At 41.9% G+C, this 27,276-nt stretch overlaps 1 protein-coding gene across 1 annotated transcript in view; it reads left to right on the forward strand.

Annotated features, from left to right (window-relative positions):
• Nucleotides 1-27,276, forward strand: part of LOC143216192 (disintegrin and metalloproteinase domain-containing protein 10) — a 77,492-nt gene that overhangs the window by 12,049 nt on the left and 38,167 nt on the right. Inside the window, exons 3-4 of the mRNA XM_076439032.1 lie at nt 3,868-4,015; nt 22,375-22,493. Of these exons, the coding sequence (XP_076295147.1) occupies nt 3,868-4,015; nt 22,375-22,493 (267 nt within the window). The remainder of the gene's footprint in view (nt 1-3,867; nt 4,016-22,374; nt 22,494-27,276) is intronic.

A 27,276-nucleotide genomic window follows, 5' to 3' on the forward strand; every position in this document is an offset into this window, starting at 1 on the left:
CGGCTCGCGGAGTCAAGTGACTCTTCCAAAGGGAGCTCTATCATACGCATCGAGGACAGTGCTCGGCTAGCCTCTAGCAAACCCGCAATAATTTCACTCTGCGAAGCCGGGACCATAACTCGTCAATAAAACCTGGGCGAAACGTGCACGGGAACACGAGACGCCGCACCAGCACCGGTGCGGTGTGTGCCCTACCGTTTCCAACTTTATTCGCCAACCTATGCTCGTACGTTTCTCCCTTCTGAAGGGTCTTTCAAAGGGTCCCGGAGACTTCGGGATACAGAAGAAAACCTCCCGGAAAAAAGAGAACCGAGACGCGTTTTCGCAGACGTATTGGGCAGGGTCACGTTCCACGGTCGTTTCCATAAAATGGCTGCAACTAATAGAACGTTCACGAAGACGGCGTGAAATAAGTCGAAAGTGGAGCTTTTGTGAGCTTCTCGATTGAGCAGGACGTGGACCTCGACGACGTTGTTAAATTAGAATACGTGTAGCAGCGTGGGGTGAGACGCGTAGGTACACGTAGAAGCATTTTAGAAGCTTTCAGAAGTTTGCAGAAGCGTCTAGAAAGCTCAGAGAAATTTTTAGAAGCTCGCGTGTAAAAATATGTAGAAACGTTTCCAAGCGTGTAGGGGACGCGTGGAAGCTTGCAGAATCATGCAGAAGCGTTTAAAAGCGTACAGAAAGCGTGCATAGTTCTTCAGATCGAGTTTCGCGAGTTCCGATGGGAAATCCCAGGCAAAGTGATAGTTTGGAAGCCAAGAGCAGGTCCCTCGCGGAGTCAAGGCGTCGATAACGAGTCTCGGTAATTAGATTATATCGGACGTCGCGCGGTTGCGTAATCCGCGAGTTGAACGACGGTCACGAGTCGTCGCGACGCTGGAATCGGTGCGCGTGCTTTAATAGTCAACACTCGACGCTTTGTCCCGCTTGAACCCTTTGTTCTTGATCGGTGCTTACCGCGGAACAATGGAAACGCGACCCCGAATGGTACTCTAATTGTAAGTACACGATGCCGGCCGACCGAGCCCTCTCTCCTATCCTATCCTATTCTCCCCTCTCCTCTCCTCTCCTCTCCCGATTTTCCGGCGTCCCGTTCCGGTTCTGTTAACTCTCTGGTCGATTATTGTTGTCCCGGCGAAGTTTCGATGGATCTTTTTACTAGAGAACTAATTCTCTGCTAAACGTGGTCCAATTCGTTGCAGTATAGCGACGTTGCTTTCGATGCATTCGTTTCATCGTTTCAACGTTTGGTTCACGAAACCAGCGATCTTTCGAAAATAGTTTTAGACTAAAAGCTGCATACATATTTTTGGTGAGACTAGAAATATTTTCAACGGAATGGTAAACGAGCTCTTAGACGAAACAGAATTTCCACCTGTTGCCAGTTTCTTGAAATAATACCAGAGTACAGTAGCAAAGCCAGTGGAAACAAAAATCTGTGCAATTTCAACGGTGTCTTAGGTCCCCGGATCCCATAGGTAATTTCCTCTAGATCTTCACGGCACGAACATAAGTTCCATGTTACAACTTCTTACGCTGTTTGCTCGAGCAGTATTAAAATAATCTAGCATCTGTTTCTTGTGGTAGCCCCACTAAAATACCAGAACAGCTATTCTGCGGAAATATAGATCGCGCTGAAAGTAATTTCAGTGAAATGACGCCCGGGGAATAATGTATGAGGCTTGTACATACGGAGTTGACGTTATTTATCCGGTCTAATTTCGTTACACGTATTCGGTATTGATATCAGTCGCGGGTGTACATGTCATTGCCACGTAAATATCAAAGTGAATATTTTAAAAACGTGTGAAGGTCACTGAAAGTAATATCTCCTGGCCAGATGAGGATCAGGGAATAATGTATGAATTTTGTGCAGAGGCTTGGAAAACTGCTTTGTATATTCATGAAGTGTTCGCAGTGTTTACTCAACCTATGCACCCGTTTATCCGGTTACTTCAACATTTATAGTTACGGCTAGAATAGAGTACACAACAAATATTGAATACATTAATTAAATAACACGATGCTATTAAAAAGTACCGGTGCCAAATCTTTGAATAATTTAAAATAACAATATAATTATTTTAAAACGGGAAAGTGTCACAGTAACCATTTTAAAAGGCGTACAGCGAGACTCTACATATTTTTTAATGGTTTCCTTACGGTTTCCTTATGGCGGACGATAATGGTATCGTTCAGGGTGCCTGTTGGTCTCGATAGCACTCGGATCAGGAGCCCACTAATACGTATCCGTTCTCTATTCTCTCGATCGAAGTTCCGCATCTTTGTTCACCGCGGCGACAGTGAAAGTTTCCCGTCCCCACCCACACAGCGGCCCCGAATTTTGCAAGAACCTCGAAATCGCTCGGAGCAGTTTCTCTTTGTCCCGATCCGTTCTATCGAGACCATAAACAGAGAGAAAGAGAGAAGAGCTTCCCGTTAACGAGCCTCGTAATTCGACGCTTCCTGAGGGAACGTGACAATGCAGCCGTGTGCAGGCCACCCTCATTATTTGATACGGACTCGTACTCGTATCGGGACTTTTAACGAGGCTAGCTCGCGTTTTCGTTTCACGAGACTCGCTCAAGACGCTCGACGGAAACTTATAACTGCTGCACTTCCTCCTGACATCATCGTTTCGGGTCTTATTGGCTAATAATCGCGTGCCCTTTTTCGGCACTTGACGACCTCGATCAAAATTATTCGTAGAAAATGGAAATTTTCTAAATTTTTTTCTCTATTAAGTATTTTGACCGTCCGTAAAGAATTTATTTTTTACCCATCAATGCTTTGAGCATTTGTGAAGCGTCCGAAATATCGCAAATCCGTATACCGAATTCCGCGGGCTCGTAAATCCCGTTTCGCTTGCTCGCGACGATACTCGGGGCTTCGACCAGGTTACAGAGTAACAACGCCTAGTTGAAATAAAGTTCGAATTGTGAAAGATATTTATTAGGTTGTAAAGAAAGAAATTCAGTATTTTCGTTCCTTTGTTTAAATCGCCATTTTATACCAATTTTACCTTAATTTAATGAGTTATATGTCATTTTAAAGCTTGTTTTATGCTCTATTTAATTATGCTTTCGATATTTAATAAAAATTGAAATTGAAATTCAAATTGGAATTCGAATAGGAATTGAAATTCAAATTGGAATTCGATCCAGAATGGAAATTGAAATGGGAATGGAACTTGGAATTGAAATTGGTATTCATATTCGAATTGAAATTGGAATTCAAATTGGAATTGAAATTAGAATTGCAATTCAAATTGAAGCAAGAACACTAACTCGAACAAATAATACCAATGCTAATACTGCTAGATTATGGGTATGTAAAAACCACACTGTTTATGGTCTTAAAGAGACGTCCTTTTAGGACGTAAGACTTTCAGACCGAAAATAGACGTAAAATGGACGTCTTTAAAGCATCGTGTGCTATCTGGGCGAAGTATGGAGCGAAGGAAGTGTCAACGAATTTATATTTAACTTTATATTTTTACATAATATTAAATTCTCTGTAAAATATTAATCTTAATAATACCCTCCTCAATAACATTAAAATCAATTCTCATAATAATTTAATGTTACTATTAAACAATATTAAATTTTCTATAAAATGAATTTTCATATTATTGTTTTTATTAAAACAATTTTAATAAAATGGTTTTTTATGAGGGTTGTAACACTTTAAAAGCATAGCTTTAAATTCTGCATTTCTTTCTTTACAATCTAATATTATTGAATTTCAAGCATGTCTGTCCTCTGAGCTATAAAATGCATAAAAAGCTCCAGTTCGATTTTCCATTTCCCTCTAGCTAATGGAACGAGCTTGATAGAACCATAACCGAATGGAACAATGTTTCAGGCATCATTCGGAGCTCGTACATCGGGTACTACGAGGCAGCTTCGTACGATACCGCGGCCTTGAGACATCATCGTAACCGGATGCGTCGCGACGCCACCAACGTCGTCGACGAGCAGCCTCTGCTGCTTCACCTGAAAGCGCTCGACAAGTAAGTTTCTCCGCCACGAAAAGTGATCTCCAACCTTGTCGTCGTTATGGTTGTCGTTGTTGTCGGCTGGTCGTGTCACGTTTATGTTTCTTATTCCGCCGGGAAAGTTACGTAGACAAGGATACTTCAGGAAAGGCGGGGTGCACGACGACTTTCCGGAAACTTGATCAAGATGTTTAATTATACTGCTTGGACAGATGAATAATCTGCTACTTTCTAGAAAATTCTTTTTCCGCTTTTACATGTACAATAGACTTTGATCCGCGAAAAATTCCGAAAAAATTTCGGTCCCCGAATTGACACAGTTTCGGGAGAACTATGCGCTGCGAAAGCAATTCCGGGATCCATAATGGAATGAAAAGAGCAAAGTGGGGCTCGACGACGGTGTTCCATCAGCTGCGAAAAACTTTTAATTGCGGCAAATTGGATACGTTAGCCGGTTAAAAATAGCGCTGGCCGATAACAACGACAGCTCCTTGGTCGAAATAGGGCATCGGTGAGGTTTGGTAGCGCGCGTGGGTCGTCGAAGGATTAAAACCGGCATGGAAATGGACGATCAATGATGCAGGGGAGAGAGACAGCCGAAGTGTTTCGCGAATCGATCCGTTGTCTGCCGAAAGTAATTCCCCGCAATTATTCGAGGCCCGCCGTTAATCGGGACACGATTCCTGCGGGGTATATCGGAACTCCCGGGTAATCGTATCAGCGTACGCGCAGCATCGTCCGGTTAGGTCAATAGGCCTGCACATCCAATTAAGGTCAAGTTCGTGTAGACGGTGCACAACGCGGCACCGCGCCGCACACCGGTGTGCACGCGTGCTCACATTTCAACAGGAGGGACGTAGATGCACGGGTAGATTAACAGGGTTGCACGGGGAATGCTTGGCACTACATCAACCGAGGAAACAAAGCCCGCTTGACATTCGAAAGCGATACACCGGCCCGGGAGCAGAATATACCATTGTGTCCCTGTCTCTCTGTTCGCCGCGCGTTCCGCGGAAAATCGCGCCGTACCGGGTGTCCCATCCTCACCGGCACGACTTAACAGCGACGGACCGATTTTATGGGAAAAACTGATTCGAAAATCTGTTTTCGCATTTTCTCCTATGAAGCTCCGTTTCCGAGAGAAAATTCGTTGGAAGTGTAGAACACGCGTCTGACCGCTGCTGGACGTTTCTACTTCGGGAGAGCTCGTTTGTAACAGCTCGTTTTCCCAACGAATAACGGCTCGTACGGGGGAAGTTTATTCGGCGGTTTTTCGCGGCGAATCATTTCCCGTTGGTAATTGGTTTCGCAAAATTCTCCGTTGAATAAAAGTAATTATGCGAGTGGACAGGAATCAATGCGCGCGCGGCCAACAATTCGTCATCGGGCGAAGTTTCGGGCATGGGGCTCCGCTCCGGAACAACGTAACAAAACGGCCGCGAAATTCCATTTTAAACTGTACCGCCGGCCCGGCCATCAACCGGTTAATTATTCATTCCTTTCAATTACATTTCGTTTCTCGTTACGCGTCGACTGTTCATCCGCGCGCGACGCTTTAATTCGGCCGCGAATATGCTCTCCGCCGCGGAGTTTGCTGCTGACGAGCGTGGAAACACGTTCTCGATGGGTCGCCGCCGCGCCGGTCGGATTAATCAAGCGGAATCGCGATTCGCTGATTGCCCCGCGACGAAAACCTCCCCAAAAATATCTCTCGTATTTCTTTAAATCAATTTACGGAACGGTAACAACGAGAATTGAGAAATCTCGTTCTCGGTGCTATGTATACGCACACACAAACTCACAGACGGTTGACTTTTTCGAAGTTCTACCCGGTTGCGTCGCACCGTTTGCTTTTTTCATTTTCTACCGGCGCGGCGGTAGATTCTTTACGACCTCCTGTGGCCACGGGTCCTGGAGGAAACTCGCCGCGGAGTTAATAGAATTCGAGGGGAAACGAAATTGCCTTTGGCCGCGGACTCGATCAGTTTTCGAGTTTCGGTCAGGCCGGCCGAACCGCGTTCCCCTTTCAATCGGTCAATGGTCGATCCTACACGAGCATCGCGCAGTCCATCAGGAGTACCAAAGTACATCAAGATCGCCCAGAATGTTTTAACATTTTTGTACAGTCCTTCAAGACCTTTTAGAGTCTATTAAGATATTCTAGAGCAGTGTTTCCCCCAACATGGGGCACACGCCGTAAATCCTCTACCCCAACAAAAACATCCTGTAAACAGGAGCCAAGTTTCTATGGCCGTAAAGAGTTGTGAGATCAAACAGAATACGGCCAAGTTCGTTAGCTTAGAAATACCTCCTGCAATACTGAAAAAAGCGTTTGTAAAAATTAGTTTAAAAGAACGCTATTTAATTTTTAAAGAGTTACATGGAGGGCTAAATTATTCAAACTTGGCCGCTACCTAACACCTTTTATGGCCATTGGTTTAAAAAGTAACGGCAACAGTAAAACAGTAGTACTGTTTTTGTACTTTTAGAGAACTGTGTTTCCTCAACAATTTCCTACTTGGTGTCTTCTTAAAACCTATCATTTAAGTTTCTTCATTGAACAATTCAATTTTTGAATATGAAAAATTATGTATTATATATGTCACATAGGCGGCATAAGAATTTTAGAAGGGCTAAAGTGGGGCATGGCACAAAAAAGATTAGGTAACACTGTTCTAGAGTCTATTAAGACCGCCAAGAATGCGTTAACACCGTTTTGAAAACTATCAAGGCCATTTAGAGTCCACCAAGACAGACATTTAGAGACCCACAGTCCAGTGAGATCTCCCATAGTTCACTGAGAGTACATAGAATCTACTAAAAGTTTCCAGAGTGCACTGAGAGCTCCCAGAATTCTCTGTGAATTCAGAGTTCTCTGAGAGTGCAGAATCGATTGAAAGTTCCCAGAATATATTGAGGACTCTTAGTTTCCGTTGAGAGTTCCCAGATTCCATCGAGAGTTGTTCGAGTGAGCTCCCAGAATGTATCGAGAGCTACTAGAGTCCACGAATGGCTCTCAGAACCTGTCGAGTGCTCCCATAGCCCACCGAGTGTTCTCACAGTCTACGAAGGACTCTACGACTCCGCGACACCGCGAAAATTCGTTCGTCGCGACGCGCGACAGCGCTCGCTCTCGTCTCTTTATGTAAATCGGTCGAATTCACGGCAGGCAATAAAATGTAAAGCAGCAGCGGGTAGCCTGGGTTCCCCCTGCCCTCCTCGCCCCTCTATCCTCTGGTTCGTGTTTCCTCTTTTTCTTTGTCCCCCGTCCCCACACACCTCCACCTCTCCTACCCCTCTCTCGTTGTTTCTGCCCCGATGCACCTGCTACGAACTGGCAAAGATAATGGCGAAGGAGGGAAAAGTACCACCCGTGTGCCTCCGCTAGCTGTTTTCTTCTCTTCTCTTTACTCCACCCGGCCCCCAACCGCTCTTCCGGTTTCTAGCGCTCTGCGTGTCTTCTCTGCGGACGGTTCACTCTCGGCGAAAGTGGCTTTTCGAATTCCTTGATTACGAATTTCAACTAGATCCATGGCTTCTCTCTCTCTCTCTCTCTTTCTCTCTCTCTCTCTCTCTCTCTCTCTCTCTTACACACTTTTTCTCCCGCGGTTCTACTCTCGATTCGGTGTTCGAATTATTGCCGTCGTTAGGAGCCAAGTGACCGAGGAAGAACCTTTGCCACTGATTATTTTTCCTATACCTCCCGGACGCTATCTTAAACTTCGACGCGTTTAAACGACGATCGCAGATAAGTGGAGTTCATTTTGTTAAATTGAAAATTATGGACGGGACTTTGGAAACTAGTTAGCGATAACGTCCTTTCTCAATCTTTCTTCAATTTTATTTTATCAGACACGGTCTTGCTCCGCACAGTAAGTAGCTGTCTAATACAACGTTCGTATATTCTTTCAGAACCTTAATTTAATAATACACAAGTTCGCTGTATGCAAAAATTACAGGGACGACGTTGGAAAATTCTTTCTCGCTCTTCTTTCAAATATGTCGTTAGACTTTACGCATTTATGATACAAATAGGTCAAATGCAACATTACGAAGACATTGGACGAATACGAAGAGAAATTTTCATATATTCGTTTAGAATGTAATGAAGAAAGAATAAAAAAGAAAATGATTTACTTGAAAATTCCGTCTTAAATTTTCTTTTGTCACGCCCAGTTTTGCTGTTTAAAGTAGATGTCTGTCTTAAACGAGGCTGAAATATTCTGTTGGAACTCCGGTTGAGTAAAACGCAAATTCACGAAGCGGAAATGATGGAGAAGACTTCAAAAAAGAATTAGCAATAAAGTTGCGTCTCACTGTCTTCCTGCAATTTCATTTTACATCGTACACAGTCTCGCTCGTTAAAGTAAATATCTCTGAAATATTCTGTCGGAACGGTGCTTCAACAAAACAGCAATTCACGAGCCGAATCAGTCACGATTTGAACTTGTCTGTTTCATTGCACGCCCGTTCTCCTTAGAAGAAGCATCGCCGGAGCTTCTAAACTTTTAAAACGCTATTTTCCCGATAACGGGCCGTAATAAAAAAACAAATTTCATTCCACATTCTCCGGCGACGTTCGTCCGCGCGCGATCATGTATCTTTAAGGAAACAGCCTGTATAATTCAGCGCGTAGCTGAAGCTCTGGCGACAAAGTTCGCCCGCCTTCACCGGGCTCTAAATAATATCTCGGCATTATCTGTCGTCACTCTTACTGCACAAAGCTTGTACACAGGATGGCGCTCTCAAATAGGAATACCTAAACATTTTCACCAAACCCTTGGCTCATGGAGAACCGTCTATATCCAGGTTAAACCTTCCAAAAATCCATAATGAATGCAACTAGAAATAATTTCCGTGCATGGAAACGAGCGGGCTAATTAAAAATACCGATGCATGTACTTAGAATAAACTGCGGGAGCAGTGACTTTGAATCTGTGTCGTTCATTATTTCCTGGCAGAGAAACGAATATTGTTGTTGTTTCTTACGTTATTTATTCTTACGTTTTCATTATTAATACATAAATATTACTTTGCAGTCTAACAGAAATTAATAAGTGTTATTAATATTAATAATAACATATATGTTAATTCTTAACGCTTTAAATCATTTATTTTCACGAAGGACACCTTCGTCAGCAGAGATTTAATAGATTTTGTCCTGTAATTTCGAGAAAAGATCCTGATTTTTCGAAAATCGCTTACCCACCTGGGATTAAAAAGTGGTTTTTTGAGATGGTGTTTACACGGTCCTGTTTCCGTGCCACGCCCTACATAATTATTTTCCGAGCGTCACAGCTCAAGCGTCGACGTCCACGCTGTTTATACAAAATGGTGAACCCTTGCCTTTCGGCGACGCTGCAGCGAAATGCCATAGCACTATCGACGTTATAGCTCGCCAGTGACACCGGATTTCCTGTTAGGATGTTTCTCGGGTGGGGTGGTGCGCGTGTACCTGTGTGGGTGGAACACAGAAGCATAATTTCTGCCGGGCATCCGCTTGTTATTTAAGAACTCGACCGCGGGCCGGTCTTTACGAGCGCGAACGCGAATCGCTCTTTCCGGTACATTTCTAACCGGCTTGTCGGCGAGGTGACCGCGTTTTCGAGCACGTATTCTTCTCGTACAGGAACCCCTCCAACCCCTCCGTCCCGGCTAATGTCAGGGAATTACGGATGAATTTTTCCCGTGGAACGACGGAATCGGCCCTCTGGCCAACCTACTTCCGCCGGGTAAGTCGGAACTTGGGTTTCTTGCTGCTTTCGAACGGAACCGCACGATGGGAACGGGGCTTTACGATGTCCTCGAGGCTTTACAAGTCGGTGGAATTCGATGGCGAATTTGATTCAGTTTTTTTGACACAGGCGAATCTGGCTATGGAAGGCTGTAGAACAATCACTCGAAAGATAGGCCATCTTCGAGAATTTATTACAGCAAAACTAGACGAGTTACAGATAAAAAACTTTTTGAAATACATAAGGGCATAGTTTCGCACTGTTGTCAAATTTTTGCAACATGACTCATTCAATGGTGCTCATTCCACCTAGCTCTGACTAGCACGGCAAAAAGGTTGTAAAACGATGCGAGTCAGACGAAAGATATGCAATCTTTAAGAATTTATTACAAGCGAACTAGATGATGCACGGACAAAAAACTTTTTGCAAACTCTTCAGACGTGATTCAATATCATGTAAAAAATTTTTGTAACATGCTAGATTGAATAATGATCATTCCACGTAACGTTAACTGACCTGTTAGCAAGAGGGCAGTAATACACACTTCCTCGTAACTGCAAATGTTCAGCAAACAATGAACCGCACATTATCCTCAACTTTTGCATTGTGCCCGTACCGCAGCACCACGGAATTTCATTCCCACCGCAAAATCTCTCTTGTCCGGTGCACAGAGCATGACCAGCGCGCTGAACGTTCTTCCCTCATCCGGATAAACGGCTCGCAAGTCCGCGAATCGGCAGGGCAGCGATACGCGGGGGTGTACAGCTCGGAAATTCATTCTCGCGGTGGAGGATCGGGTAATCCCGGGCGCGCCGGATTTTTCTCATAAACTTTTTACGTCGCTAGACACGCCGCGTCGCCGCGAATCCCGTCTAACGAATCCAATAACACGGCCGTCCGCGAATCCGATTTTCTCTGGCCGCGCGGAAACAGCGGAAAAGAACGACGGGAAAAACCTAGAAAGAGAGACACCCGGAGAGAGCGGACGACGTAGAATAAAATAGAGAGGAAAGGAATCTAATAAATTCCTTGTATTTATTCGTCGAACACGATTTACCGGGGACAACGTGACGCGACGCTTTAACGCGGCAGCGTCTCGCGCATGCACATGCAGCTGTATGCAGCCCGTATGCAACAATAGATAGAAGAGAGAGAGAGAGGGTGAGAGAATGAGCGAGATGAGGGACGAATTTCCTTCCGACGTGATTGATGCTTCCATCGTGGGACGCTTAACCAACCCCGACGCGCAGCGCCGCGCCGATTTTGATTGATCGCTTTCGCGGCTATTTAACGAGCTCGTCGACGAATCGACGAGCGTCGAGACGCGTCGGGGATATTGCGAAAAAGGACGCGCGTTTTTGCAATTCATATGCGGGACCCGCGGCCCTCGCGACATCTGCGTGACACGGGACACGGGATTTTTATTCCGACACTGTGAAATTCCAGGAGAGAGAGAAAGAGAGAGAGAGAGAGAAACGCAAGTCGCCCAAGTGATAAGGGACCTTCTCCGCGTGCTCAACCTGAACGAGTTAACTCCACGATTATACGACTCTACCTCCGTCTACAGAGTTTATGCAGGTTTTTCTCGCACGTTGAGTGAGCCATTTAATTCGAGAATTTCCAAGTGTTTTATGGGTGGATTTTCTTTTTTTTTTTTGTTCGAGTATCGTGATGTGAGATGAGGGAGATGAGGGTAATGAATAGACCGCGGATCCTTTGTGTCAAATCAAAATTGTCGTCGTCGATTGTGTGAGTCACAAACTTCTCTTCTTCGAAAATACAACAAAGCTGAAAATAATGTACGGACGTCATTGAAATGTTTTTACATGTTTTCATATACAGTGGCCGAAATTTCTATAAAGTCATCTTCATTTTCGTAGATATTTGAAGAAGTATCAACTTTTTTGTTGATTTATCGCATCTGGTCTTGTGCCTTGTTAACACTCGGATAAAGGGACTGCGCACTCTAGACCGCTATGTTTACTATTTACGTTTGTTTTGATTTTTTTCTGTGTGGTGCAGAACACAGGTGCGAAGTTTCTATAAAGCCACTTACAAGGAAAGGACCCCAAGTGTCCGACTTCGATTTTGATAATTTTTTGTGAGACGATGGTACATGGATCCCTAATGACGTCTGCAAAAATTAGGTGTAGTTACTCAATAGTTTTAAAGATATAAACAATTAAACTTTACCATGATTTGCAGCTCTAGTTTTCGAAGTTCCATTAGCCGTGCAAGCAGGTTGCGTGAAAGTTCAATTGTTTATATCTTTAAAACTACTGAGTAACTACACCTAATATTTTGCAGACATCATTAGAGATCCATATATCATCGTCTCACAAAAGATGATCAAAATCAAAGTCGTATACTTGGGGTCCTTCCCTTGTTAGTGTTTCTCTGTATTCTGAGCAGAGAACTACAGAAAATTGCAAATATTCTCGAAGTCTTGGTTTTAGAACTCATAGAATTCCTGTTCGTTATAATCTGATTCACGTGTATTAGAATGCCGAGAGGAAAAGTACTAACAAGTGAAGGAAAAGCATCAATCGATGCTTACAAAGATATAGCCTGCTCTGATCGCACAATTACTAAGAAAATTGATCGGTCATATACTGCGACTAATAATTACATCAATTTACGTGCAAGTTACGGAAAAAATCATTTTAAAGGTGGTAATCAAAAATTGTCAAGGCGACAACATTCATTGTTAATGAGGTCTGCGGCTAAGGAAAGGAAAAATGCAGCACAATTTCGAGCTGAATTGGAGCTACCAGTAACAACGAGACGTGTGCAACAACTTTTAAATTCTTCTGGACAAAAATGCAACGTAAACCAGGCCTTAAAGAAGTACATAAACAGGCCCGTATTGATTTCGCACGGCCACAAAACACAGCGACTTTATAGAATTATTTATAGAATTGCAATTAAAATAGTTCGGAGTGCGAAGGGTCGAGGCTCGTCTAATTCGGTGAGATAATTTTTGCAGAAGATGGTACATAAGAGCAGCTCTAAAAAATGCAATGAAAATTGTGGTGCACGGCGGGTAGAGGTTTCGAAAATTGTTCGACTGGCTCCGCCTCGGTGCTGCAATTTTTTTTCCCGTGGAGGCAGTGCATAAAATTCACACGGTGCTCGCGGCGGTGCGTGTTCCAGGACGTTCCAGCACGGTTTGGTTCCCCCGCGTATGAAAACGCGGGTCGTTAGACGCCTCCGTGCGAGCAACACGGTGGAACATGCGTTGGTTGGATCGTGGATTGAACTTGTGCCTACGTACCGAGGAACCGGATCCCCAACTATATTCGGAAGAACTATACCCGACGAAGAATGCGATTCCACGCGCGTGATTCGAAGCTCTTTCGCTCTGAAGGATTTCATTTTACGTATCAGGTCGTGCCGCGCATAATGCGAGTTTTCTCTATTTATGGAACGCGGGGAACAAAAACCTAATCACTCTGTATCTCTGTAGACTGTCCGAGGAAAATATATACAATGGGCGTGTACAAAGTATCCGTACACATTTTAGAAACTAATAACTGTTCTATAATTGTACCAAACGACCTCATTTTTTATAATCGATTAGAAGCATTTGTTTACGAAATGATATGCAAAAAAGATTTTCCAAATAATTATAATGTACAAGGTTACATGCAAATATAAAAACGGGATCTTTTAAAACTTTTTTTACCGCGCTTATATTAGCTTGCCGAGTTGTTGTTGTATGAGTCAAATCTTGTAATCGAATTTTAAACCACTTCCCGATGAGCTAGAGACTTAAAACTTTAAACATAGCTCAGAACTGGATGACAATGCAATATTAAAAACAAATTTTTATAAAATAATTTTTTTAGGCATTAGTGATTATAAATAAAAGCGTGGAGCGCCCACGAAGATTACGTCAATATAGTTTAGCGCTTCACGCTTTTATTTATAGTCACCAATGCCTAAAAAGATTATTTTCTCCTTTTTAGTGCATTTTAATATAAGCGTGGTTTTTAAAAGGTTTTTTTAAATATATTTTTTTTATGTGGAACCTCAATGAAAATTTAAGATATATGCTTTGTAGATCTATGTTAGTTATACGCATGCTGAAATTTCATCGGAATCGATTAACATACACACGAGCTACAAGCGGTTAAAAATGGTGAAAATCGTAGTTTTACACGAGTTTTGATCAGTTTCTGCCAAAAATCCACAGAATCGTACATCTTTCGATGTGTTGAAACGTGATGAAATTTTCCGCACGTGTATAACTAACATAGATCTACAAAACATATATTTGAAAAGTCAAACATATATAAAAAAAGTTTTAAAAAATGCCTTTTTTATTTTTGCATGTAACCTTGTAAATTATAATTTTTGAAAATCTTTTTTGCATACCATTTCGTAAACCAATGCTTCTAATTGATTATAAAAAATCAGGTCGTGGCACGTTTATAAAAAAGTTATTAGTTTTTAAAAGATGTACGAATACTTTGTGTACCCCCTCTGTAGTCACCGACGAAAGTAACCACGCGAGTATCAAGCTAGCTCTTAATTGGATAGTTGCATACAAAGGCAAAGAATGAACCTGGTTAATTCCTCTAAATTTACTAACATTATACTAGGTGTATAAGTTAGAAGTTATGTGTGCGAGTAGACAAAAATATGTGGGTGAAATATAGAATACATAATTGTTCTCAGTTGAAAAGAATGTTTTTGAATTCTTTGAAAGTCCTCACTGATCATGATATTTCATGATGATGGTCGATCATGGACGATATTTTATTGAGACGATATTCTGTTCTTTCCAAGGAATACAGAAAATTATTTCCCACGCTTCTTCATAAATATCCTCTGTGCACGAAGCACCGAAAAGAAAACTCGCATTTCTCACGGGGACAAGCCACGATGCGAGCGTGATAAATTTTTTTATTATAAGTTGGAGCCTGGATAGAGCAGCCTAATTTTTCTCCGACGTCAGTTTTTGCGAATTCAACGGGATTTATGTTTGCGTGAACAAGTCCCGGAGTGGCGAGGCAATGAATAAATTACTACTCTGTCTGCCGGCGAAATAAAAATTGGAACAGGGTTAAACAAGGATTTAATATTCGAAACATAACCATAACGTTTAGCGAGGTAGTAAGCTTCTATGTAGATGCTGGTTGTATTAATGGACGCCTAGAAACATTCATTTGCATAAAGATCCGCAGTCAGGACATGAGACTATTGATTTTCGACAAGCTTGTCTTTCTCTCTCTGTCTCTTCGTACGACGGCAAAAAGTCACTTTTGTTACAAGCAGGTCAGAGCGAGGGAATTAATAATTGCGAGTCTTCGACAGGGAAGCTAGGAAACTCTTGTTCATCAAAAATGCATCCGCGATAACACCCTGGAAAATGATGACACCCCGTTTGTTTAATCAAATCTTTTGCCAAATCTTTTCGCATCGGCTTGCGTTGAAGGATATGATTGGAGTGGAGTACTTTTTTAATTAAGAGACACAGCCTGCTGAAATGAGTGACTTCAAACTAAACTTTATTGTATTGTAGAGTATACCTATATTATGCATTACATTGTAACAGCAGTTGATACCGCAACAATTTTTGGATCTCGAGTTCTTCCCAGAACCGTTTTATGGAACAGGTCGCGCGAAGAAATTTCACAAGAATTTTCTAACACATCTTTCAGTTGTTGGAAATTCTATTCGCACATAATCCGGTTCTACGTGGAAGATAGTGTATAATAAGATACATGAAAAAAACTTTTTACAAACTTTTCTTGGTTTTTCCCAAAAATTTTAAGCAATTAGTTCAAAATTTCTTCTGTTATAAAATTAGTGTCGGAATACATAGAAAAATGTAATATTTTAAATAAAATCATGACATTGGTGACTATAACAATAAAAGCGTGGAGTGCTAAACTATATCGACGTAATCTTCGTGGGCGCTCCACGCTTTTTTTTATAGTCACTAATGTCATGGTTTTATTTAGATTTATATTAAATTTTTCTATATATACCGACACTAATTTTATGACAGAAGAAATTTTGAACTAATTGCTTAAAATTTTTGCGCAAAATATGATTAATCATTTAACTTTATTTTCTCCTTCTTAGTGTATTTTAATATGAGCGTGGTTTTTAAAAAGTTTTTTTTTATACATTTTATTTCCTACTTTGTATACAAAATTTCAGCAAAATTGGACTATGGGAAGAGGTTTAAAAGTCATTTAGAAGATTTGACGCCTACAACAACACGGCCAGTTAATATATAAGCGTGGTAATAAGATTTGGCTAATCAAAAATTGATTTGCACACAGTCTGATTCTAAATGAAGAACCGAGTCGAAAAGGTGGAATAATATTTCTCTGTGCAAGGCTTCGTTTCCGGGATAATCGATTTCGAAAGTTCAAAGGCGTGTCTGATCATGGGCACGCCGTTTCTACTTGACGAAAACCAATTCACGGTTCCCAGACGTTCAACTCCGTTCCTCTGGGAATCGAAGCCTCATCCAGCAAAATATTATTCTACACTTTAGACGTATCTTTTCGCGTAGAGTCCTCTTGGAGAAAAAGAAGTACAAGGATTTTTTCAGCGCCTTTTCACAACAGGGTCGGTGTCGGTTCGCTCGACAACAAATATTATTCCGCAATCGTCCCGGACGTGGAACAACAAAAAAACCAGCCTGACAATCGGGATCACCAATCACGAGTCAGCTGTCCAAGCATCGCGAATCGCGTCGAACGAATTACACGCGCCAGCGGAGACGTTCGAAGCGGTTTTAATACGCAAAAACGCGCGAAGAGGAGCGTGATTTGCGACGCCGATTCGATCCGGCGGCGAGTGCATGCAATTCTTAACGGAACCGATTTTAAGCATGGATTGAAAGCCTCTTGAAACGTTTTAATACGCTCTGTCTCGCACCTAACCCGTAGAAAAATTTCAAAAAGTATCGCGTTATAACTTCCGATAATATAACAAGGCTGAGATCAATCGATTAGATTTTGTTTGAAATTAGTGGGTAGTTTATAGCTAGTTATTCTCGATGAAATAGTTTATTGTCGATGAAAATCACAAGATGTAGACTGTGAATTTTACGCATTTACAATTAAATAAAATAAATTTAAATTAAATTTAAATTTAAATTAAATAAAGTAGAATGATGAGAAGAGTTGGAATGTCCTTATGAAATCTTCATCTAAAATTGTTGAAGAAAAAAGAAGATTCCTAAGACTGCTGTGCCTTGCAATTGACACAGACAATTTTTACTTTGCGAAAAGATCCGCAGCCTGGTTGTATAAAATTGTATAAGAGCGAAAAGGGGAGTCCCCGTCAAAGCCGAGAGGCAGATAATTAGACTGCGGATCTTTCTGCGCAATAAAGATTTTAAATGCATCAAAGTGACGCAGTCTCGTGATAAATAATATAACTTCCGGTACGCTCGAGGTATTCGTGAATATATCATATTCGAACACGCGAAGGTAACTGTTTATTTCGATGCCTGATTCGAGGAGACAAAGAGCCTAGCTCGCAGGTGGGAAGCAGGCAAGGTGAGGCTCACCGTTATCACCGGTATCGAGTTATGAGAATAATTAGAGTCGGGGGAGGAGCTGTACAAGGATCCGCGACTAATTGTTGCTCGCGCCGTTAATGCCTCGCGCTGGGCTCGGCCTCGTTCCTCTTCCCTTCGTTTCTTTATGCTAATACCGCCGGTATTAAATTCTTTCCGCAAGACAAAGGAGCGAGGAGAGCCAAAAGGATCCTCCATCTTCCTCTCTCTCTCTCTCTCTTTGCACGTGTTTCTCTATCTTTCTATCTTCTCTCGTGCGAACTATCGCGCGCACGATTATTTTTCGAGCGAAATCTGTTCGCGCCCGGAAATGGAAATTGTCCGAGCCGCGGGAACACCCGGTCTTTTTACACGCAATACATTTTTTCCAACGTTCTATCCGGCACCCTCTACCTTTGTGCGATCCCTTTTTCCGCTGATCGAGCTCCCACCGGCTCGCAATTTCGATGATTCGCAAGCCGGATTTGCATCCGAGCCGCAACGGCCGCCGGATTGGTCCACCAACGTGCGGAAAATCGCTTGATATAAAAATAAGCCCTTCAATTTCGTGATTGCACACTTGGGAGGCTGCAGACATAATTGTTTGTAGGTGTGTTCGTTGTTTATTTCATATCTGCGCTGGTTTTATTGGTCTTTGGCTTCAGGTGTCGGAGAGATTCATGTACAGTGGTACTCTGACGCGGAAAAATTGATTGTAACGTTTTGGAGGTATAATACTGAATATGATTTCTAGATTGTAGGGATCCTAACTGTTATAACCAAAAAGAAAAAAGTCATGGAATAACAAGTATTCCATCGATTAAAATCGTATTGGTTACAAACGAGGATTATAAGTAACCGAAAATTTCTTCTCTTGTTTCTTGTTTCAAAATTTGTTTCTTGCCAGTCTTTGTTCATGGACGACTCTGTTCCACTCGTACATGGATTTCCTTGAAAAATTCCATAACAGCAATGGAAGTGGATTCGTCCTCCTCGGACGATGAATTGGACGATATGAATTGTCGAAATTAGAGTAAGGCATACGTTGAAATTGAAAACTATAGGGAAAAACGTATCTATATAACGAAAATATTATAGATTACTGAGAAAATCAGAAATATAGACTCCCGTATTTATCAAAACTAGTGTGCATAATTCACGCTGTGCCCGCGCAACTTAGGTTAGCGTTGAACGAGCCTTTTCTGCACTAAAATTAACGCTAGATGATTTGCGGTGTAATTTGTCAGGAGAAAATTTGGAAAAACTCATGTTTGTCACATTAAATTTTGATTGTACCAATTAATTTTATGAATAAAAAATTTATAAAATAATTGATTGTCTACCATTTGAAAGTTGTACTATTTAATAATAACTATTACAAATTTCCTTCATCAATAAATGTTCTGAGCGACCGAAATGAACTTGTCTCATCGATAACTGTTATGAGCGAACGAAATAAATTTCTCACATCGATAATTGTTATGAGCTTTATTGTTGATAAATGCGTAATTGTTATGATAAAAATCGAAATTTTTTAATCATTTTGTTCTTCGAATTTTGTTCTTTATGTTATATTTTGTGTTGATTATCTTAAATTTCAATAATAATCAACTTTTTATTAATGACTGTTATTTTCGGTCCCCGCTAGATTGCCATACACCTGACAACTGTCCTGTTACAAATGTCATGAAAAAGCATTGTCTAAATCGAGAAAGCGGAAATTGTAAAAATAGGATCCAAAAAAATTGAATTTGACTAGAAGTCTAAATTCCGCTCAACAACGTCCGATTAGATCTTCGAGCTCTAAATAATAAACAGCAATAAATTCGATCGTGATTCCTCGAAATGAGTTAAGAGCCGGTGCGACGGCTATCAGATCAATTAAAAAACAAACGGAAGGATAATTAATTACTCCGTGGAAGATAAGCGGGTTGGCTGGGACAGAGGTTGCGCAACGCACTATTAATTCTAAACGCGAGCTATCGTTCCATCAAGATCCTCAAGATTCCGAGCGAGTATTCCACGGTTGGCGGATTTCGCGGACCTCGGTGTCCGTCAGGATCCGTTCCGGTGATTCAGCGATTCTTTCGAAGCTGAACTATAATCTGTGAAGGTTTTCTCGGCGGTGTGTAGCGATTAGGCGGTCTTGAGTCGTTCCCGCGAAAGTGGTGTCGCGGTGACTAGACGGTTTGCGATCGAAGGACGAAACCAAGTAAACGACACGTAGTACGGTCGAGTCTCTCTCTCTCTCTCTCTCTCTCTCTCTCTCTCTCTCTCTCTCTCGGGTACACACAATCGGAATTAGCTCGGATCGGCTCGGCTCGGCTCGGCAGACGAGGCATATTAAATTTAGAGACGTGAAAGGATTCGAGCGGCCGCCGAGTGACATTGAAACGCGGATCGGCCGCGATTGCGTACGTGCCGATGCCGTATAATCCCGGATCCCCGGATAAATGGATTACGTTTAATTAAATTCGCGATAGCCGGAGACACGGATTAGCCGGACCGCCAGCGAAATATTACGATTTACCAGCCGTACTCCCGCGCAAACCCTCTCCGAACGCGCTGCGCTCGTTCGCATGAGCGAGAATGAACTATTTATGTGGGAGAAATTGTAGAACGAGAGACGCTAATCCCCCCCTAGTGCTCCGGCTAATTTTTCTATAGGACAATGGAGAGATTACGATGTTGGGAAACGCTACTACTTAGACTGTTAGATGTGTTTCAAGGTTCAACCCGTTGAGGACCAATGTCGAGATTGAATTGTTTCAAATGCTAACACGCACAATTCAATTCTTTATATAGGAAGACATTTGTTTAAATGTTTGAAGCTTTTAATTTTTCTGTTTTGCATTTGTTTGAAGAGTTTCCAACAAAAATGGGGAATATACGAGTCGATTAATAAAAGAAGGATATTCGCCACGAGGAAAACGAAATCAGATGAAATGCGTTCGTTTTTTGGGAAAATCCCCTTTTTCAAGCTGCCACTGGTTAAAATTACGGCGCCGGTGTTCGCGATTAATAAAGGTGGGATCGTATTATTTTATAATGATATAACGAAGCCCGCGGGGAATCGGTAGTTGTATAAAATATTGGCATCCTATTTTGGTACGAGTCTCATTTAACCGTGTACATCGCGTAGTAGAAACGGTGAGCCATAAACAGACGCGATAGTTGGGTTTTATTTGACAGTCAAACGACATTCGCCTTTGATTTTCTGGTAAACGAAGACCGTTACCTTATTAATGACTTACTTATTACGCTTCATGCTCTTCCTCGTAGATTATTCAAATCCTTTGACAGACGTCTGAAATGAAAATCCTTGCAGGAAGCACTATCGAGTCAATCCTCCTTTCGTGTCTCGATTAAAAAACAGATTAGTCGTAGTTGTAGATTTTCTTTGAAGTCTTTTGGAGTTTCGTGTTTCCTCTGTTCGCTGTGATTGATGAAAATTCATTTTACAATAAACACGGTTTTAATGTTTAAATATCGTTCGATAATGGTAATAATAATTTCTGTATACTTTTGACTCTCGTCATTAAAATATTCAGAAATAAACAGAATAATATTTACATTGTTCGCGACCCAACGATATTTGTTGTTAACGAGGAACTAGCGTAACGAAATTTATATTAACAAATGACGATGCAACCGAACTTTATACTTTTTAATAAAATCGTCATCTTTGCGAATGGTTTAGAGTGTAGATAATAAAACAGAAATAATTCGAGAAAGCTACACCAATGATCGCGGTAGAAATAGTGTTAAATTAAAAAAATGTTGAGACCCGTGATTTTGACGAATGCTGTAGTCTCAGCGTCGAGAGGACCAGTCTGCGAACGATACGTGACGCTCCTGCGAGAAGGGAAGAATTCCTGCTTGGAGAAAAAAAAGTCTGCTTGTCGACTGTTTGCCGTTGACCCGTCGACGTTTTCTCGTCTGTGGTCCGTCGATTCGCAAGGTTGCCTGACGTCGGCGTTTCGAAGGCTTCCCGACGGCCGTGATTCATCCTCTCGAACGATCTCCTCCCCCTCTCTCCTTTCTCACAACGGGGACCGATAACAGAGAGGATCACGTCCGCGCATAAAACGTTGATTCCATTCCGGTTTCGAGAGAGTAGGATCAGGGAGGAGAACGGCGTTTGCATAAACGCCGGAATTTTCTGCGAAAGAGCGGACAGGAAAATGAAACTCGTTCGCGATAGAGGCGAACGCTAATCGTCCCGCGAGTACTTTTCTCATAGTTCCTCTCCTCTTTCCCTGTCCCTTTTTGGTCCGTTTCTCCGTTCAGCTTTCTAAATCTCTCCACGGTTCTCGTTCCGTCTTGATATCGGATTATCGGAGGCTTTCGTGTTCCGGGCCGAGATTGTTATTACGCGGACGGAAATCGATAATTAATCAGAGCTGCACAGAGAGCCACTTTGTACCCAGCTATATCTTTTGTCCAACGGAATGCTAAAGCGCAAAGCCCGCTGCCTGCCTTTGTGCGCTCTATTTGCCTCGCCCCGACGCGAATTACAATCAAACCGACGCCGATTTTTCCGAAAACGCACGGTCCTTAGGCACGCAGTGTTCGGGTGACGTGGCCTTTCATTTTTGAAGTCGGCAGAGGAAATTATATGCAGCTCCAATGGCTGTTCTACAAACGCCCTGTTCCCATGGATTCCCTTTGGTTCCCTTTGTGCAACTTTGAAATTCAACCCTTCAACCGGGGATGACGGGTTAAATTGTCGCTCGACTTTGCTCTCGCCTTTCAGAAAATTCTTTACTGTACATTTGCAACCATAATACATACACATGTATAATATAGCATATACGGTAAGGAGCATAATTGATTCCACACACTTTAAATTAGAATAACTTTTATATGAATGGACGAAACGACTTCAATTTCTCTGTAAGGCTAGAAGAATTAGTTTAGCAAATGACGTTTAGTAAATAAGTTTTTTGGAAATATGCATTTGGCCGGAATTGTGAAAAACAATACTAAAAATTGATTTTTACAACTTTTTTAGCTGGCCTAATAACGAAAATTTAAGAAATTGTATTACAGTGTATTGTAACAGTGTATTATGAAAGTGGACATTCTTATGATGAAGTATTTTTCTGTTACAGACAATGGACGTTACGTTTGATTCGAGACAAGAGCCTGTTCAGTACAGATGTGACGTTCGAGGGCACCAAGGGTCCCATCCCCTTTGACACTTCGCATTCCTATGCGGGCACTGTGATGGGTAAGCTTCCCCATAAAAATTCTTCAAACCTCATAATCGCCACAGAACTCGTCTCCTAAAAATTCTCTTAATTTTTGTCTTCAAATCCTACAGCGCTAAAAAACGATATTAAGACTAACCTATCACTGCCGGTTATTTGACCGGTTTTATATTTTTCATCTTACAATTATTCAAATCATCAAGTTGCTTACAGTCGTGGACAATATTAAGTGGACACTCTTAAAAATCGAATAACTTTTTTAAAATTAGTCCAAAGGACCTGAAGTTTTTAAAGATGTTAGACCGATTAGTTTGCTAGAGAACCGGTAAACAAAAATTTGTTTAGATTGCAATTGGTAGGAATCGTACAAAATTTAAAAAATGATGTTTTTTCAACTTTTTTGTCTAAGCCTGTGACGATAATATAAAAAATGTGTTTTGATCGAAATCTTAGTTTTGATAAAACTTTCAGTATGCATATAAGTTACTGAAATCTACAAAACGCATTTTTTATATTATCGCGTTACAGGTTCAGACAAAAAAGTTGAAAAAACATCATTTTTTTAATTTTGTACGATTTCTACCAATCGCAAACTAAACAAATTTTTATTCACTCGTTCTCTAGCAAACAAATCGGTCTAACATCTTTAAAAAATTCAGGTCCTTTGTACTAAAAGTCATGCGATTTTGGTGCGTACGGAGATCAACGCAGCGACCAAAATTTTTCGCCGAAATTATTTCCGCCGCGAATGGGCAATTTGTCGCAATTACCAAAAACAATTACCCAGCCCCACCCGCGAGAGCATCTACCCGCGTTTAATCCCCAGTCCATCCTGTTCAATTTAATCTATCTCGCGGGTACAAAGAGAGCCAGCCTGTCGAGTCTCGATTTCCCGTGGAAAAAGAGCCGGGTCACCGGTCCGACTGAAAAATAGGGAAAATAGGGAAAATGATCCGTGGGTGTAATTTCTGCGGCGAGGGTCCCGCGTATCGAGTTCGCGGCTCGACTTTTTCCGAGCTGACGCTGCGAAAACTTTTCTGCAACAAAAATCCATAACTTTTATCGCGTGCGTAACGAACAGGTTCGATAAACCGAATTTTAGAATATATGAAACGATACTCGTCCACAGTATTCAGTTACTGTGGGAGACGAAGCATCGGTGGATGTTGGAGGAAGATTCACCATGTTTGAACTGCTGTAACTTGGTGAAAAAAAAAATCGAAGTGGCATGTGCTAGTGCTTGTTTGGAAGCGCGAGCCTTGCGCTTTCGATCCCCTAAGTTAGATTTTGAAAATATTTTTCTTTACAAACAGTGGAAATATGAACTATATGTTGTGGTGTTTTTTTAAACAATTTTGAATTCGAATGTCTCTGGGGATTGAAAAAATGCTGTGCGTAGTTCAGAAAATTTTTCCCACGATTAAAATTTGAGCAGTATTGGACGACGTCTTTCTGAATTTTTCTGAGCGTTTGTCGCGGTCGTACAATAAACGCAAAGGCACGTTACGAGCGCGGGTAAAGCGCGTATTCAACGGGTCCCTCAAAGGATTCGGGGCTTCAAACGACCCGCCTGTCGGGTTTTCCGACGACCGATCAAACCGGCGTGAATTTTCGGACGGTGCGCACGGAATTTCGATCTCGACAGAGCGAGGGAACAAGCGCGGGCGACCGTCAACGGCAAATGGAATCCGAGATGAGCGGCGAACAGGCGGGTTCCTTGGGCCGGAATCGCGTTGAGCCGCGAGTGCTCGGGTCCTCGAGGCGGGTCGAGGCGGGTCGTGACGGGTAATCCTCGCCGGTAGCCGCCGTTCGAGCCGGGAATCTCATTTCGATCGGCGTCCGTTCGCACACCCGGTCGTTTGGAAGCCAGCCAGACACCCTATGAAAAGGTGTACCTTTGCTGCAGGTCGGAACCCGCGATGTACACGCTCGATATACATGGTGGGACACCTGATACCGAACTATATGGCTGATAATTTAATGAAATTTTAATTACGATTGGGTCTTAATTGGAAGGCGGGGAATCGGTTGATGGTGGGGACAGATTGGCCTTGTTTAACCTGCTATAACTTTGAGAAAAATAGTACTAGAAGATTGTGCTTAGGCTTATTTGAAAGCGTGAAATCTAGGCTTTTGATCGTCTGAAGTGATTTTTGAAAATATTTTTTCAGTAATAAATGGGAATATAAAATATATGAATGACCCTTCTCGAACATTATTTAATTCAAGTCCTTCTGGAGGGTATGACAAATTTTGTTCACGACTGAAACTAATGTGAATTGAAAGATTAGAGTTCTTTAGAGACTTAAATAGAGACTTCTCTATTTACAACGACACCTTAAAAACAGATGTACGATTGTTTCTCGCAATTCAAGTAAAACGTGCGCCGCTTCGTTTTCGTTAATCCTTTACACCGGGATAAATGTTTATTATTGCACACTTCCCAGCAGTGAATACTGGAAGTTCCGTATATTCTGGCGATTTTCTATGCGGATATTCTAAGCGGTACACCCAGTACACGCGTTCACGTTCACGTGTCACCCTCTCGTTTTTCCGGCGCGCCGGCATGATATTCACCCCCGGCCGGGGTGCTGCTGCGGGCTTCGAAATTGCGAATACCTTCGACGTCTGCGAATACCACCATTCTTCCTCCCCCGCGGCTACGTCCGCCGAAAACGTTATTGTTGTTATTGGACTGCGGATGTTTGCGTTTATAGCATCCCCTAATACCGGCGAGCACCGGTGTTATATAACTCGGATCGTTTGTCTTGGCGGTAGCTATCGCGCATCCCTTAGCATTAGTCATCGGAATAACTGTCTGGCGAACGAGATACGTACTACTCTGAGTCATCCACCACCCGGTTTACGATCTTGGCACGCTCAGCTCGATCAAACCGAACAACAAGTAACATACATACACAGTATGTCTGGAAAATAACGGAACTTTCTAAATAACAAAAAAAGCAATTGGTTATTTTGCCGAAATTATTCCTCTTTATTCAAAATACATCCCTTCCGCATCAATACACCGCTGGGCACGTTCAAGCAATGCTAACATAGATTTTTTAATTTCATTTTGCGGAATCGCCCCAATGACCCCCGTTACGGCACTTTGGTCATAAAACGTTCCTTTCATGGCTAGTTTTAGTTTTGGGAACAGGAAACAGTCACGCGGTGATTAATCAGGCGAATACGGAGGATGTTGGAGCACACAGACTTGTTTTTTCGGATCGTCTTCCAAAGTATCATGACCGTCCTGGAATCGCTCATACCATTCGATCACACGTGTACGGGATAAGCAGTCATCACCATAAACTTTTTACGTCAATTCAAATGTTTCTGTAATAGTTTTACCGAGCTAGAAACGAAATTTAATATTTGCTCTTTGTTCCGTCGTGTTTTTGTGACGAGCAGACTAAAGGTACTATCACTTTATGCGCTATAACTTAACAATCCGTTGATCGATTGCAGTGATCGTGGTCTTCTCTTGTAGAGGAAAGTTACAGCCTTCAGGATATGTTTTGTTTCAGTTGATGGCGTTAATAGTTTCCTTTAAATTAAGAAAGTTCCGTTATTTTCCAGACATACTGTGTAGGAAGCGGCACATCTGTTGAAACGATTTTTGCAATGCTGCTTACTCTGGACATTTTTCGGGAACCCTTATATGTACAGGGTGCGGCAAAAGTTTGGTAACTTTCTACATAATTACTCTGTGCAACCAAATTTTTATTTAGTACATCGAACACGACAATAATAACATTGGAAATCCATAACATTCAAGTTATACAAAGCCTTTTTCGAAATGATCTCTTTTATTTTCTCTCGTATTTTCGTCAATTTCGTTCCACGCTTTCTTCAAATCATGCTTCAACGACTCCACTGAGTTGTGAGGTTTAGCAAAAGCTTTTGCCTCGAGAATACTCTAGATAGAATAATCCGACAAATTCAAATCGGGTGAATATGCCGGCCATTCATTGGCCGAGATGAACTCCGGAAAATGGGCCTTGCAGAAGTCCTGAGTTGTCTTAGCACGATGAGCGGGTGCAGAATCCTGCTGAAAAATCCAGGGTTGTCCGTGGTAGTGGTTCTGTGTCCGCGGCACTACGATGGCTTCCAAAATAGTGCTAACATAATTGTTGGCATCAATCTTGACTCCATTTTCCATGAAAATCAGGTCAGTTTTGCCTGTGGTGGTCACCCCTACCAAAACCGTAACTCCTGCAGGTTTCGGAGTGCGTGAAACGATGCGACCTTTTTTATTCGCTTCAGAAGACCCATGAGCAAGCACTCTATCATTTTGGATGTTATAGGCCTGCTCCATGTTAAAATAGTTTTCGTCGGAAAACAATATTCGTTTGCGAAACTGAGCACCGTGCCTACGTTTCAACACGAGACAACACTTCTTCCGTTCATTGTTTTTTTTATCATTTAAATATTGTCCTTTTTAAAACAAATGAATAGATCACTTATACCATGAACTAGCAAATTGAATGACGGACGCCCTGATTATAAAAATATACAGGAAAGATACATGTTTTTCGCAAATTTTCTAAAAATCTCCAAACTTGCTCGACTTTCAATTAAAATAGCAAATTAAATTAACGTAGCAGGCAGAATGTATTTCACCTCTGCAAACGAAAATGTTCGGGAAACGCGGAAAAATAAAAATTTCATATTCTCCTGTACCGTTCTGGAAATATTTACATTAAATTAACGTGGCAGACAATGTGTTTGTAAACTGCCAGCTAAAATATTTAGAACAGAATAGAATGGCAACTAACTGCAGCTTCAACCTAGTTTGTA

Source organism: Lasioglossum baleicum, chromosome 15, assembly GCF_051020765.1.
Source record: "Lasioglossum baleicum chromosome 15, iyLasBale1, whole genome shotgun sequence".
NCBI lineage: Eukaryota > Metazoa > Arthropoda > Insecta > Hymenoptera > Halictidae > Lasioglossum > Lasioglossum baleicum.